The 16,017-nt window shown below is 34.0% G+C and overlaps 1 protein-coding gene across 1 annotated transcript in view; it reads left to right on the plus strand.

Annotated features, from left to right (window-relative positions):
* Window positions 1-673: 673 nt before the first annotated feature.
* IL1RAPL1 (interleukin 1 receptor accessory protein like 1) overlaps window positions 674-16,017 on the plus strand; it is a gene marked incomplete at its 5' end in the record, with an annotated part of 642,382 nt that continues 627,038 nt past the window's right edge. Inside the window, one exon of the mRNA XM_082065594.1 lies at window positions 674-755. Within this exon, the coding sequence (XP_081921720.1) occupies window positions 674-755 (82 nt within the window). The remainder of the gene's footprint in view (window positions 756-16,017) is intronic.

The following is a 16,017-nucleotide window of genomic DNA, read 5'->3' on the forward strand; positions in this document are numbered from 1 at the left end:
AGTGCAGTGAATATGCTACTTTGAACTCGCTTATAGGATTTCAGCTCATCTCCAAGGAAGTTATAGGAGTCTCTGCTGGTTCCTCTGGTGCACTCTTAGGTTTCCCCTTTTGCTGTTCCTAAGAAGATAATGAGATTTGTTTCTAATTAATTGTTTGTTGCATTGAGAATGTTCTGCTTAATCTGTGGAATTAATATATGGAAGCAAAACTAATGAATAAAGCAATTCTTTTTTTTTCTTTTCTGTTGGAGGGTGGGTTAGCTTATATGATAGAAAGAAGGAAGTAGATGTTATTTTGCAGGTTTAGTGAAAATATTACACCTTTTTTTTTTTCACAGAATAAATTGATCAAAGTTGTTTATTCAGGAGATCAGTTAGGAAGTTTTTACAGGAACTCAATGAATTTTCAATGTGTAGACAAAATTGGAACTTAAGCTCCAGGGTTAAATGTGGTGTGTGCATGTATTTATTTTATAGTGATTTTAGTTTACATCTATTTTTCAGGAGCAATAGTTCATTTTTGGTGCATTAAATTGCTCACAAATGCTGTATTCAGCTTTTCACAATGTCAGTATTAGGATTAGTTACTTCAAGGTTGTTTCAGCACCAATATAAAATCAGTGTCTGTTTCTTCTTTTTGGTATTCCAGGAAGCTGCCACGGAAGGACAAAAGATGAAAGCTCCTATTCCCAACTTGATTCTCTTGTATGCTACTCTAACTCAGAGCTTGAAGGTTGTGACCAAAAGGGGATCAGGTAAGTAAATCTTTGTCTCTGTGGTTACGATGTGGTTTGAAATGAAGCGCTTAATATTTGCATATATGTACTAAAATGTTATGGTGGTTTGGAACATAGTTAAAAGGATTTCAAATACTGCAGCAAAAAAAGGTTACCAGCTTCTATATATTTGTAGACTATATTGTGTCATGAACTTGATGAAAAAAAAAAAAAGTTAAATTCAGATATGTAATGTGAGGTCAATATAACAAATCATCTGCTGAAGTAAAGTTATTCCCAGAACTATTTAACTTACTTAAAAGACTTTGTTGCAGTCAGTGTTGTTAATGTGAACTACTAGATTTATCTGTTTGATGAGCTACTGGATTTATCTGTTTGACTATGCAATTTATGCTGAAGAATCTCTTGATTATGAAGATCATGCAGTTTTGGTTTAGGCTACTGATCTTTGTAATACAACAAATAGATCGAGCACGTTGCGTTTAATAACCATGAAAAGTGAGCAGAAAAATGTGTTTTTAAAAGGGCTACCTGGTACCTGGTTGAAGACTTTAATTCAGCAAAGAAAATACAGGCAGTTTTTTGGAAACCAAGCAGAGGGTGACATGTTTACTGTACATCTTTGATACTGTTACTATAGATGAATTATCTTTGTATGTAAATAAAAGAAGCACCAATACTGAGACAGTTGGGTGGTTTGGGGCTTGTTTTTTTGTCCGTCACCCTGAAATTCTAATTTCCCCCTCTTTCACTTTTCATTGGATAATGAAAAAATTGTCGGATGATACTACTGCAAACTGTCTTGCTCTGTGGCACTAAAGAACACTTGATGGAAGTCCTGAGTCTATGTTAATGGAAGTAGTTAATTAGGTCTGTTGTTACTAGTCAATTTTTCTTTTGGCATTGGAGTATTTTAGGTAGCTTTTTGTTTGTGATGTTCGAGAAGTATAGCTTTGCTTTCTTTTTGTATTTTTTTAAAATCTATTTCAAACTGGAGTGGGTTTGTAGTTGTTATAAACTGGTGCTTAGGAAGGGACACAAGGCTTTATACATTTTGGCCAGCAGCTTAAATAATATTTTCAATGGATTATTTCTGTAAAAACATTATGAAACTGATTATGTCTCCAGTATTTTGGTGACTGGAAATGTAGATGAAGGGAAGGCAAATAAGGAATACCACTATAAAGTAAGGTATTCCTCAGCCAGGGTTTGAGATTAAAATGTATTTGCGGTTTAAATAACTCAAAAAAACTGGAATGTACAGATGGTGTGCAGCAAAGGAGTTGCTGATCAGTTGATGTGTTTTTAATATGATGTTGAAGCCTAGATAGAGATCATAATTATCCTTTGAATATGTCTGGGTGAGGTTGTTCTGTTTGATTAAGGTTTAATACTTGTAAACTTGAATTTAAGGCCTCTTAATCTAAATATAATATAAACATTTTTAATCATCTTAAAGTATTTTTTTTAAGGAACTAAAAAAGGCCAGTATTCAGATACCTGCTACTTGAATGTGACAATAATAAGAACTTTCTTATTTCATCATTTTTGCCTGTATCCTCTTCCTATGATTAATCAATGTAAGGAAAAGCAGTAAATACACACTTTATTTCTGTTTGGGAAAGTAATATAACTGCTGTCCAGCAAAAGAAAAGAACATACAATACTTTTTAAGATGTACAGCATGTGTTCTCATCCTGATGCTGTAATAAAAAGGAAAAACTGTAATAGAAATCTTTGGATACTGTAACATGAGGTTCTTGATGTTCTCACATCAGATCTGCTTAGCTTGTATATCATTTCAATTAACTGTATCACCAAAAGGGCTGTTTGTAAAACCTCTGATTTACTGTAATCTCAGATCCGTCTGCCTTCGGTCTTGTTTAGTGACTTAAGACTTGAAGACCTTCCACAAAAGTAGGTGGAATGTGATAATGTATGATGCTACTTGGTTAGTTGTTGTTGTGGGGTTTGGTTTGGTTTGGCTGGTTTCTTTTTCCTCTGGGAGGCCTGTTTTGCAGTCCTGAAATGTTTCTACAGTGAATACCTTATTTACCTTAACAGAAGTTTTTAGCAACATAAGAATCACTTACCTGTACTACGAAAATAGAAATGCTTTCCTAAAACTAATGAAACTTATAGTTGGACGTAGGAGAAAAAATCAACTTGGGAAACAGAACTTTGTTTTTATGTGAATATGATAACCAGAGGCAGAGGATGGCAAGGACATGGTTTATGTCTCTTTAGTCAGTTCTACTTGTGAGTTCACTTTTTCCTTGATATATCAACATTGAAGTAAAATGAATAGCAAAATAAAGATGGCATATTTTTATACTTATGAAACATTATAATTATAAATATGGAGTAGTAGTATCCACCTTTTAGAGATATATTGCTTTTATGTACTTTCTTCTTGGTTATGAATTAAAGGAATGTATTCAAAGTAAAGTTGCATTAATATGCTAAAGAGCTGCCCTAATTTTGGCTTGTTCCTTCTGATTCGCTTTTGTTGAGCTTATTTCTAAGTACTCAAGCTGAAAACAAAAAGCTTCACTATTTTATGTTCAAAAGAGATCTATACTTGGAAATATGTCTTTTCCATATTGTCAGTTGGAATTTTCCTGCTAGGGTACTTCAGCTCTCTCCTTTTATAAGTCTTTAATCAGCTCTACTAGAAAAACAGTGATCAATAAAAGTTTGAGTTTCTCCATCTGGTAGAAATCCGTTTCCAACCACTTCTCTGTCAAAAACATGAAAACCTACCTTCAGAAAGTCAGTGAGGATTCACAGCATGCTAAAAGTGTGCAATAATTTGTAGTCTCAAATTCTGGTTTTATTTCTAAAAATGGATAACAATTCTGACTGTCTATTGCCTTTTAAGACTGTACTTATTTCAAATAATTAGCTATGTACGTAGACAATTATGATCAAGATGGTATTCTTGTCTTTCTTTGTGTTGATTGAAAAGATGGTTAAAAAAACTTTGCAAGAGAAAGCTTAGGTTGTGCTGTGCTGGATTAAATCTCTGATCATGAGAGATGTTGTACAAGGCACGTTAAAGACATTACGTAAAGGCAGTCCTTGAATCTTTCTACCAGTGTGTGCTGTTTATCAGTTAAATATAATAATATAGGGTATAAAGGGAAAAGTATTAATCAAATATTTATTACGTTATCAGAAAAACATGCTTTAAATTAGCTTGCTCACAACTGTGTGGCATACCTCTTTAATGCATGTGTGATTCTGTTTCTCTCTGACAGAAGATATATCTCTTTTTTTCCATTTATTATTTTAAATCGTTGAATAGTTTCAAATGACTCTTTAACACAGAGTGGATTTACTTTACATTTAGAGCATGTAGTAACTGTGTGTTAAATAAGGATGGCTGGATGACTAGTTTCACTAACAATTCCATTAATAAATAAAAATGATGCAAGAAACTTCTTCCTCTATCCACGTATGCAAAAACTAAATTAGACTTAAGGACACGTAAACTTTTCCTGTCAGTTATGGTTGAATGCACAACACCTACAAGCTGTAATGCCTTCTCAAGCAAGAAAGAAAAGATCCTTTGCCTTAAGCTTTGCAGTTCCAATCATTGACTTGAGAGGACACATCGTATTTGTTAACTGGGTATTTTAGGTATTTAGTGAAGTCCCCATGAACTTCTGGAGAGTCTTCAGAGCCTGCAGCAGTAACTGCAAAGATGAACTTCCATTTGGCACATAATAGATATCAGATGTGATCTGCTGAATGAGAAGTTGACTGTTGCACTACTTGTCTTTTTGAAACATCTCAAAGAATCTGAATCTTCATGAAACAATTCCTCTGTTTGATCACTATGTCCTGCTTGATACAAAGGAAGAATAAATACTTAAAGCCTACATACTTTGATTTGTTCCGCACATGGTTTACTAGAATTAGCTTATACCTCAAACACACAGCCTGTTTTTTATCATGATGACAAACTTCATATAAATTTACAATGTGTCTAAAAAGTGTATGGATTTGTTTTTTGCAGTCCAGTGAGTGACCGTTGCTCAGTGCAATCCTTGATAGTATTTCGAGAACTTTATGGTAATGCATTTCTAAATGCTTTTCTTTCAGTGATTTTTCCTGAAATTATTCTCTTTCATAGTTTGAACTAAATTGTATAATTTTTTTTAGCCATGTGGTTTTACATCCTGAGAAACTTAGGTTTCTTAAAGTCTGTTCTTTTCAGGTTGAGTGGTATTTGATCACTTACTTGTGGTGAATAGAGTTTTTGCTTATGAATTATTAATATTCATCAAAGAGGAAGTAGGTTAGGAAGGAGAGCCTCATGCTGATCTGTACAGATTTTTTTTTTTCCCTATAAAATATATGTTAAATAAAATACTTGAACACTGCATTGCCATCTGGTGTTTTTTTCCCAAGGATGCTGAATAGACAAAGGAAATAAAGGTGTTTTGGATTCTTTTGGTCAAAAGATGAGTCTGTTAAAAGGAAAAATTGCAGGAAAAGTATGTAAAAATATTAGATTACATAAAGAATTATGACTTTATTACTATAATTAGACAGTTTCAATATAGTGGCATTTTATACACTCACATTGCCTAATAACAATCTGGTGTTGCCTGGTATCAACAAAAGTGAGAGATATTATTACTGTCTGCAGTTCTCTGCTGTTCTATAGATTATTATGCATTATGATTTAATTAATATTTTGTGTTCAGTTAGGCCGTTGTGAATGAAAATTTTCTTTTTTAGGTCAAAATATAATGGAATAATTTAACTGGAAGGACAGTCTTTCCAATGGTGGGTTATTAGGAAATTTATGAGATCCTTTACATCGTTACTATGAGATTAAAGTCTAGAGGTGTATTTTTTCATGTAGCAGAAGATAACTTAACTTTTTAATGTTTAGAATTTCCGTGCTTTAGGTCTTTTGAATGACTGTGGGTGGTTCTAGTTATATGGAAGATCAACTGTGAAAAAAGGAAGAGCTTTCACATTGTGATGTTAGTATTTCTGAATTTTATTTTGTTTTGTAGGAGAAAAATATGATTTTTAAGTAGGTAAAAATAATTAAAGATTTTTTTTTCTAAAACTAGTGGAGTTCTGAGGAAAAGACTGGAAATATATACTAAAATTTGTGCGTAGTTATTCTGTTTGGCAAATTCCATACTCTTTAGAACTATAAGCAGACATTTTTCTAAGTTATGGCATTCTATAAATCTTTATGAATTATTTCTCATGTAAGAATATTTTAGAGAATGAGATCAGATGTATAAAGGATATCTCTGCACAACCCAGACAGGTTTTCTTTTTCAAAAATGTTTTCTTCAACTTAAACAGAACACGTGATCTGTACTATGTAGGCTTGAACATCAACAAAACCAAGATTTTACACCTCATGACAAGTTTAATAATGAGAACTCAACAACTTATTAAAAAAAAAAAATAATAAAATCCATGGAATGAATGTATATACCTATGCTATATGTAAGGAATACATCTACAGAGGTCAAGACACTTTGAGAACTCTTTTCAGATAGGAAGAATTTTCAATTTAGTTTACTGATTTGTACCTGATAATCAAATTGTCTCTATTTTACAGAATTATATATGTATAGAAACCAGCTTACGTGGCAAAAATGCCTTGAGAAACTGCACACAATTAATTGCTGAGGCACAGCAGAGGTCTGGTACCTAGTATTTGAGTATTTGTAGTTTTTATTTATTTTTTATAACTCTTCTGGCTGACACTCGATGGCTTAAGTGCGTAATATTACATGAATCATCCTATTAGTGTGTTTTCTTCAGTGGTGCAGTTCTCTTTTTCATTCTGCCTCTGTTTTGATTGCAAAGTAGTTTCTATTTGAATTCTTGTCAAAAGGTAATTAGTTGATGGATGTCATATTGGGTCTGATATAGACTGAATGGTAATCAGGTGATTAAAAATAATAAATGGACATATTATCTGTTCATTTTCTTATAACATTTGTAGGCAGAACATTCTCATATACGGTATTCCAAGTACACTGAGCTTGGAGCAAAGCATTTGCAGCAATTAAAGAATATGCTTATTGTAAGCCATAGGAGTTTGTGTCAATTCATATTAATGGTCCCTAGCTGTTGTTTTCACTCTATTACAGAATGTTAGCTTTCCATTATTAATTGATGAGGCTTGTGGCTTGTTGGGTGGTTACACAAAACCTGCAATAATATTTAGTCTATAAGTGTCTACCTGATGTACCAGATTAATTTCTATGAGGAAGGATTTTTAGAGCTGGAACAATTAAGGCTACTGTTATTTCTATGAAAACCTCTTTCTGCTTCTCTGGTGACAAGAAGCAAAAGTATAGTGAAAGTCAGCCCTAAACAAATATGTGTGTACATTTCTTATTGCATTGGAGGGATGGAAGCATCATGTCCTGGTTAAGAAGTGAACCTTTTTTCATGTGAGTATTGTTTCAAAAAGCTCATTTTGAATTGGCATATAAATATGCAGCCTTGTTAGTAGTTTTAGCTGTGGGAATGCATGGAGGAAACTGTGAAACATTTTTCTCTTTGAGGGAAAAGAGAAAGAAAGATGAAGGGAAAGCTTGACAGATAAAACCACAATGGAGATAGACAGAAATAGATTTTGTTCATTCTCAGGCAACTCTCTTATGTCCTGATCTATTAATTTGTTCCGTATTGATTTTATTAACTCTCTTCTATGTTCTTCTGCTTTTTATCCTAAGAATAAAAAATGTTTTAGCTTACTTTTTGCACTTGTTTTGTTCTGAATTAAAGATGGTTGTTCCTCCCCATTCTAACATGTAGTAGAAATCAGTAAGCTTTATTTTTAGTGTTAAAACCTCTTCATAGTGGAAGAATGAATTAACTGGGTCTATGTCTGCACTTCCTTGGATTTTGCCTAATTTACAAGGTGTATACCTTGTATAATATGTGTCAGTGGGGGAGGGTGTTGTATACTTTCTTACTTGCACATTTCTGTTAGAGATAGAAAATATGCAACAATATCATTGAATATATAGGAACAGGGTCAGCTGAGAGCAATGATTGCTTATGCTGCTGGGAGGGAGGTCGAGATGATCTAGGGATGTGAAGACTGTGTAAACGCTCTGCCTCCTTCAATGCTTTCACTCTCTATCCTGAACTTTTGGTGTCTATCTGATAGAACCATGGGGCCTCCTGGCATTAATATAGCCCATAGAAAAGTTTTACAGCTTGTTATTTCTACAAGGCACCAGGATACTAAAAGAGCAATTAGTGTCCTTGAGAACCTTATTTAGACACTAAAAGTATCCCTATCCCCATCCTGTAGTCAATTCTGGCAAAGCCTTTTATGCCAGTTTTGACATGATCATGACCTTCTTTCTTAATACATGAAGGAAAAACTCCACCTGATTAATTTTAGAAGAAAAGGTATGATTCATTTTTTTGTGGAAGAAAGAATACTATAATAATTTCAGTTGGAAGGGACCTACAACCATCATGTAGTCCAATTGTCTGACAAGTTCAGGGCTGACTAAAAGTTAAAGCATGTTGTTAAGTAGGACTTACCAATTAACTTATTTAGTAACATTTCGTATATTCAGGAAATTATGGGGTTACTTTAGAATATGGTTTTGAGCCAGTTTTTTTGTTTATGCTGACTGTATATGAGAAGCATTTATTTTTATTTAAAATAATAATCCTTTAGAAAAATGTATGTTTCTTTAGCTACAGTATTTAGTATGGGTTGCATTGCTATGGAGTATTTTTCAAGGTGTAATTTTCATTTGAAAAACCCTGATGAATAATCTTGTTGGAAAGAACGCTAGTTTTGTTACTGAACTTAAACAGATGCTTTGGCCACGGGGATAGTTCAGCTCCAATGGTCTCAACTCTATTTTATTAAGCTAAGGACACTATTCAATATATCAGATGAATAGCCATGATGTGGATTGTTTACTGTGGGTATGTGTGGGCTATATTAGAAAGAAAGAAAGAAACACAATTGTTTGCCACTAGAGGATTTGCGCAATAAGGAATGATTGCGTTGCAAGCATAAATCCTTTGTGACACATTACTTATTTTGGAGACACTATGAAAGCAGTAACTGTGTCATGTGAGCATTTACGAACAGGATGGCTGACATTTTAAAAATAGTTATATGACCTTTTGTTGTTGCTAGGATCCATACTGATACTTTTCAGAGTCCTAGGAGATGGTGAATAATACCACAGTATGTGAAAAGACTGTCTGCGGTAGCAAAGGGTCAATGTTTTGTAGTGTGCAGTACATATTAGGAAATGACTAATGATAGTAAAGGAGACAAAACAAAATCTAAAGTCAAGAAGACAGTAATAGATATTCTTACATAGTTCAGTCTTTGAGTTTTAGTAGCTGTTTAGAATGGCTCTCTGCTTTGACAGTCCCTATTTTTCTTGGGGAATGGTTAGCAGTTGTTTCACTGATTGGCATCTGTTGGCAAATGGCCTAGAAGATGTAAAGGAACAAGTGACCTTTGATTAGAAATAGCTGTTGCAGAAACTTTATTTATTTGAATATTATGCTGTCCATTTTATGTAGAATCATGACTGCAGAGAATTAGGAGACAAAAAAACCTCAAGGGCAAGTAATGACCATCTGATAGATTTGTCGTTTTTACTTAAGTGTACTCAGTCGTGAAACATTATTAAAATATAGAAATGAGAGCCGTGATAATCAGTTTTGCACATTAGAATATGTTTTGTTGCTACACTTAAATTAAAATTGATGCAATCTGTCCTAGATTAAAATACTTACTGACTTGTTCTTTCTGAAAGATGGAGGGAGAAAGTGCTATCAGTGCTGCGTACACAGATATATGGGAAGCAATTTAGCATGAAAAGAGAAGGTTGACCTTTAGACTGCAGCACTGAAATCTTCAACCATTCTTGCTCAGACTTGTTTTTGCTGTTATGGTCTTTATTTCAAATGCAAAATGCACATTGTCTGTCATTACTTTCAGATTTATCTTTTTATCTGTTTTTCAAAACAGTTTTTTGCAATTATAAGGAGAATTACCAGACTGCTATAATAGTAAATTATGACATAGTTTTGTTAGCTCAAAGATGAGTGCTCCTGTAATTTTATGGTTTGTTCTGAAGGCTTAACTCATTTCAGGAAACTGCAAATTCATTTGAAGTAGCCCACTTCCACAAATGACCCTTTTTCATCCCTGGCAAAAAAGAGCAGTTTTTATTCTCTTTTAAATCAGTTTTAATTCCATTTAAAATAGTTCAAATTGACCATTGCAGTTTTAATTACAGAGTCATTTAGGTTGGAAGTGAGCCCTTGAGGTCATCTAGTACAATCCTGGGTTCAACCAATGTCATCTACAGGAGGTTTGCTCAGGAGTGTATGTAGTTGAATTAAGTGACTTCAGGACTGTTCTTTAAAAAAAAAAAAAAAGTAAGGAGCCTTTTAGAGGCTATATATAAAGCTATAGTCCCTGACCCTTGATTTTTCCAGATTAGAACTTCCCTATACATCTGTCGCATCATGGATTACCTCATGTCCCAGTGGAAACTGGCATGTTTAGGATGGTAGCTCTGAATTGCGCTAATGTGGAGTTGCAACATACCAAGAAAACAGGAGCTGTTGTCATGTCAGATTCTAAAATTTGACATACCTGGAAGCAGGATCAGCTAAAATCCCTGGTACCTGTTCAGGTTGTTCAGTTTCTTTCACAGTAAGATTATTAAATTATTGGAAATTGCAAATGTATTCAAACTTTATTGAAAAATAAGCCAATCAGGCATGTGTTAAGCCACATGAAAAAAACGAGTGTACGTCCTGTATGTTTTACCATTCCCTTGCTACCTCACTTCTAATGGCAGTTAAAATACTTGACAATACAAGAAACAGTATTTCCTTATGGGAAGAGTAGTTGGCTAATACTAGGCTAATACTTTCATGCACTTTTATATAATTCACTATGATCTTTTTTTTAATGAGGTTTGTCATAGTAGGTAGAACAAAGACAGCGACTTGGGATATTAAAAATTAAATAGCAGGCCATAAAGTTAACAACTTTCATGAAAAACAGAAACACACACGGGTTGTCCAGATTAGAAGAGCACAGCCTAAGTAAAGCTGTTGTTAATACTGTTTTATTTAAAAGTACAAGGTTGACTTGTCTGAAACCTTGATTTTTCTGCTGGATGTCATTGGCCTTATAATCCAGAGGGAATCCTGAAGGCAAAACATAGAGAAGAGCAAGGAACAATGCAAAATCTCTATATATGTATGCAAAGATATCTGTGCTATGAGGGTAGGCTCATTTCCTTCCTGAGGATCATGAAGCCCATCGTGATGCTCTTAAACTGTTGTGTAGGTCGTTGCCTGGGTGCAGCACAGCAAAGGAGGAGGGAAAACATAGAGCGATATTGTCAAACTCTGAGCCGTTTCTAATCAAACAGGCTGAGCCAAGTATGACAAGGAATCCAGCTGCCTTTTCTAGGAGTGACTAATGCACACCTCATGGTTTTTTGCAAGAGGCCTCCTGGCCAGTGAAAATCTTTAAGGACTCCACAACACAATCCCTTTGTATCGTAGGTTTATTTTGCCATTGGCAGTGTTTCAAATATAATTTCAATTTTTGTAATCTGAGAGGCAAAATGAAATTTTAAGCTTTGTGTTTTTCTACAAAATTGAATAAGGGTCAGTAACAGAATGTTCTAGTTGGATAATCAACATTTTTTGAAACAATTCTTCAGCAGAATTGCAAGCTGGTATAGGTTTACAAATATGAATGCATTCATTTTAAAGTATACTACTTTCTGTGAAATTTTAGCAAGATTGGACTATTAATGGGTGAATTAGGAAGCTTGAAACAGAGAAAAAGTTTGGGGAGAAATCATGGCAAAACATGGTTGTCAGAAAATGCATTTTAAGTAGTTGTCATATCAAGGAGAGGAGGAACAAATTGCTTCTGGTTATTAGGAACAACAGATTAGCATGACTTATATTTTTTAATTTTAATAATTTTTATGTATATATTTGAAATGTATTCTGTAAAAAATACTTAAAATAATTCACATGTAACATCTGAGATAAGGAAAACACCTTTTATTATTTTTTTTCCCAAAGAAAAAAAATCCATAACAAACATAGTTCAGTCTATTAATTAATTTTATTGATTTTATTGAAATAGCTTCCAACTGTTACTGTTCCTAGTTGGATTACCAGATGTCTGTGCAATGAAATAAAAAGCATGAGATGATTTAACAAAAAATAGTTTGGACAGGGTGTCATTTAACAACCTAAAATATATCAGTGTAAGAGTTTACTACAACCATGTATCAAAATACAAGAGGCCAGTGTCCTCGACAAAAAAAAAAAAAAAAAGAAAAAAAAAAAAAAAAAAGAAAAAAAAAAGAAAGATAAAGGCTTAATCTGCTATAAATATCAGAGGATAGTTTTTAGGAGGTAAGGCAGTAATTGAATTCCACTGTGATTACACTTTTATAGTGCCTAGAGAAGCTGTTAGCTCTCCTTCACAGTAAGATCCCACTAAAAAGCAGCTGTCCTTGCTATCATCTATCTAGTCTCATTCTATCTGTAATTTAAGACAAATTTACAAGAATTGAAATTTTACTCATATTTAACTAGGTGGACTTCTTTATTCATTAATGATTTTGTTTCATTTTGTCACTGTTAACTATGCATGTGTAATAAATTTGCTTTTCAAAGTAGCTCTAGCTCATGCTATTCTCATACATCTGGTTTAGTCTAACCATGAGATCCCATGAAGATACTGAAGTTCTGTGCTAGGTCTCCAGAATTAATAACCCTGGGAATAGAAGAGGCTTGATTTTTCATTTGGTTGGTTTTGGTTGTTCTGTGTGACTCAGTTGTTCAGTAAAAGCTTGATGAGGAGGAAATGCGTGTTCCGTGGTACTTCAAGACTTTTTCCCATTTCCTTTCTTCAGTATAGATACACAAGGTGAAGGATGTAACAAGATACATTAATTGCCTATCACTGAACAGCAAATTGTTACATGTTCTTGGGCTGAGAAACTCAAGAAAGGGCTTAAAAGCTGTTTTTCTGTGCCAAGATGTATTAATCAACTTGAAGTTATTGACAGTTGTGATCAACAGAGAGAGGCCTCCGTCTCCCACACATGATTTCTTACATAGCTATAGACAGTGCAACAACCGTCCCCCTCAAAAACATTGCTGTTGAAGATTTTATGTCCAAGTTTTGCGTTCTGTCAAACAGAACTTCAGTTTTACTTAAAATGAAAATCACAGGAATCTAGTTTTCCGATAGAGGCAGTTGCAACTGTTAGCAATAAGTAGGAAATCTTGGAAGTCATTTACTGTGACACACTGTGTCATGTAATTTTAAAAGTATCTGATTCTTTAATTGTTTGCTTACATCAAAGCTCCTTTGTTACGCTCTGAAAACTTCACAGTTCCTTGCTTTTTCTACCTGCAATTATTAAAAATAATTGAATTTAATTTTTGTTTTATTAGGTTGATTTCATTAATATGTTCATTGAATATAACTCTAAATTTTCTCTCCCATTTGCCTGATCTCAGTTTCTAGACCAAATTTAGCATGATGGCTTTAAATCTTGTCTCTCTCTCACGGGAAAGGTCAGGCATCAAGTTCCATCACACTCTAGAGAGCAGAATAACATGTTAGGTATGCTTTGTTCACAGTTCTTCACTGCTGTGATGAATTCTCAATGATAAGCCACACGTGAGGGTAATTTGTGTTTACATTTACTTCAGTCAAAGCAAAGGTGAATTTCTTGGGTTTTTTTTTCTCCCCTTCGTGAAGACCTTTTTCTTTCTTGCTGGGCTTACTTTTGTGTTTGTGAATTATTTTTGGGTTTGGATTTATTTTTTTGCTATAGCTAGTTTGGTATTAGTAATACAGGGCTGTACTTTTTGTTCATTTTGATGGGAAATAGCAATACCTGCTGAACAAGTCTCTGACTTACAGGAGCATAATTACCTAAATATGAATGATTAAAGTTGCCTGTGTATATGAAAAAGAAACAAATATGGAGTTTATCTACTGTTAAATCTGAAGACTGTAATTTTATAATTTTACTGAGATAGTGGGATGACAGGTTCTTGTGTAATGTTACACTCTTTATTTTGTACATTTTGTACTTGCGATGGTTAGTTCCACCTTAAGATGCATCTTGCTGTCAGAATACACAGGAAAAGAGTCGTCTTATACCTATTGATAAATTATGCATAGTGTGTTAGCTTTCAGTCCTGAACTCATGAGTGACAGAAATTCACAGTGCAAGACTTAGGACAAAAGGATAAGATATACAAACAGCAAATATTCTGAGAAAGAGAGTTTACAAAGTTTTTTGTTTTTTTTTCCAGTCATTGTTGACCTTTTAATTTCGTTTTTTGTAGACAGAACAGTAGCTTATCCGTTACTTTTTTTTTTTTTTCACATCTTTGATTATTTAGCTTTTTATTTTAATAGATGCAGACTCATTTAATTATCACTAACCTTTTTACTTAGGTCTTTTTTTTTACTGCAATAAGTCTGATCTCTTTATTAAGATTAGATTTTATTTTAAGAATAACTTAACTTCAGTAGGATCATTTATAGTTGATTACTTAACCTGAGCAAGAGGTCCACATTCTGATCCTGAGGAGTTTTTTCAAATGCTTGTTAGGAATTTTACATTGACGCACTGTTGCGTATTCAAGGCATTCTGATTTTCAGGCTAATGAAGTTGAAAACATATTTCAAAATTTTGAAATTGAAAGTTGAAAATGTCTTTCAGCATTTTGAAAGACTACAACTGTGTTTATACCTACTTTTCAATAACAAAAATAGGATACGAAACTATGAGATTTTTTTTGATTGAATACGGTTCAGTTTTTAGTATTTCAGACTGAAAGGAGTTATAAATCTGTATATGTTACTGCTTACATATTTTACACATATGCAGTGAACTAAAATTGAAATAAAAATATTAGTTTTAAATAGAATCACAGAATTATAGAATGGCTTGGGTTGGAAGAGACCTTCAAAGGTCATCTAGTCTAACCCCGCTACCATGGACAGGGGTATTTTTCACTAGATTAGGTTGCTCTAAGCCCCATCCAACCTAAGCTTGAACTCCTCCAGAGATGGGACATCCATGATTTCTCTGGGCAGACTGTTCCAGTATCTCACCACCTGCATCATAAAAAGATTCTTCTTTATGTCCATCTAAACCTACTTTTAGTTTAAAACTGTTGTCCCTTATCCTGTCACTATAGTTCCTGGTAAGAAGTCTCTCCCCATCTTACTTATTCTCCCACTTTCTATACTAAAGGGCACAATAAGATCTCCCCAGAGCCTTCTCTTCTGCAGGCTGAACAACCCCAACTCTCTCTGTCTGTCGTCACAGCAGAGCTGTTCCAGCCCTCTGATCATTTTTGTGGCCTCCTCTGTCCCCTCTCCAACAGGTCCATGTCTTTCCTGTACTGAGGGCTCCAGAGCTGGATGCAATACTGCAGATGGGGTATCACCAGAGCAGAGTAGAGGGGGCAAATCAGCTCTTTCGACCTGCTGGATAAGCTTCTTTTTATTCTTTTTATATATCTTCTCAATATGAATCACAATGGTTTTAAAGAGAAAACCAACCTGATGTATAAGTAAGCTATGGGAATACTCTTTTAGAAGCTCTTCAGAAACAGGATAATGGATAATGTAATGATGCTAAGTATATAGAAAAAATACCCTATATAATAATTTTAAGTAGAATACATAGAATTTTGAGAATAAGAATTGCTCGTAGAGTTCTAATTTATCATATATTGAAAGAACAGGTGTTTTTTTGTATTACTGTTGCGCATAATATATCTTGATATTTTTGTCATGAGGATATGGTTAAACAGCATGATTTAAACATAGGCCTGTGAGGAAATGCATGTAAATGTGAGGTACATAAGTGGTGAGAACTTCCTGTGCTACAGTTGTTAGTGGAATAATATTGAAGTACTTTTTGTGCATAACAGAAGCCTTTCTTTAAATGTAGGTCGTTTTGTTGGCACAAAGATTTAGTTATGAGCTGAAGCTGGCCGAGTCAAATAATCCTTTTGACTTTTCAGGTTACTTTTGTAGGATAATTCAGGTTGGAAGAGACCTTTGGAGATCTCAGGTTTAAAGCAGGGTCAGCGCTGAGATCAGGGCAGGTTGCTCAGGGCTTCATCTGCATGAGTTTTTAAAAACCTCCAGAGACAAAGGTTGCATGAAGTCTCTGGGCAATTGATTCAGTTACTTTTGGACTCT

Source organism: Streptopelia decaocto (genome assembly GCF_964273445.1).
Source record: "Streptopelia decaocto genome assembly, chromosome: 1".
Lineage (NCBI taxonomy): Eukaryota > Metazoa > Chordata > Aves > Columbiformes > Columbidae > Streptopelia > Streptopelia decaocto.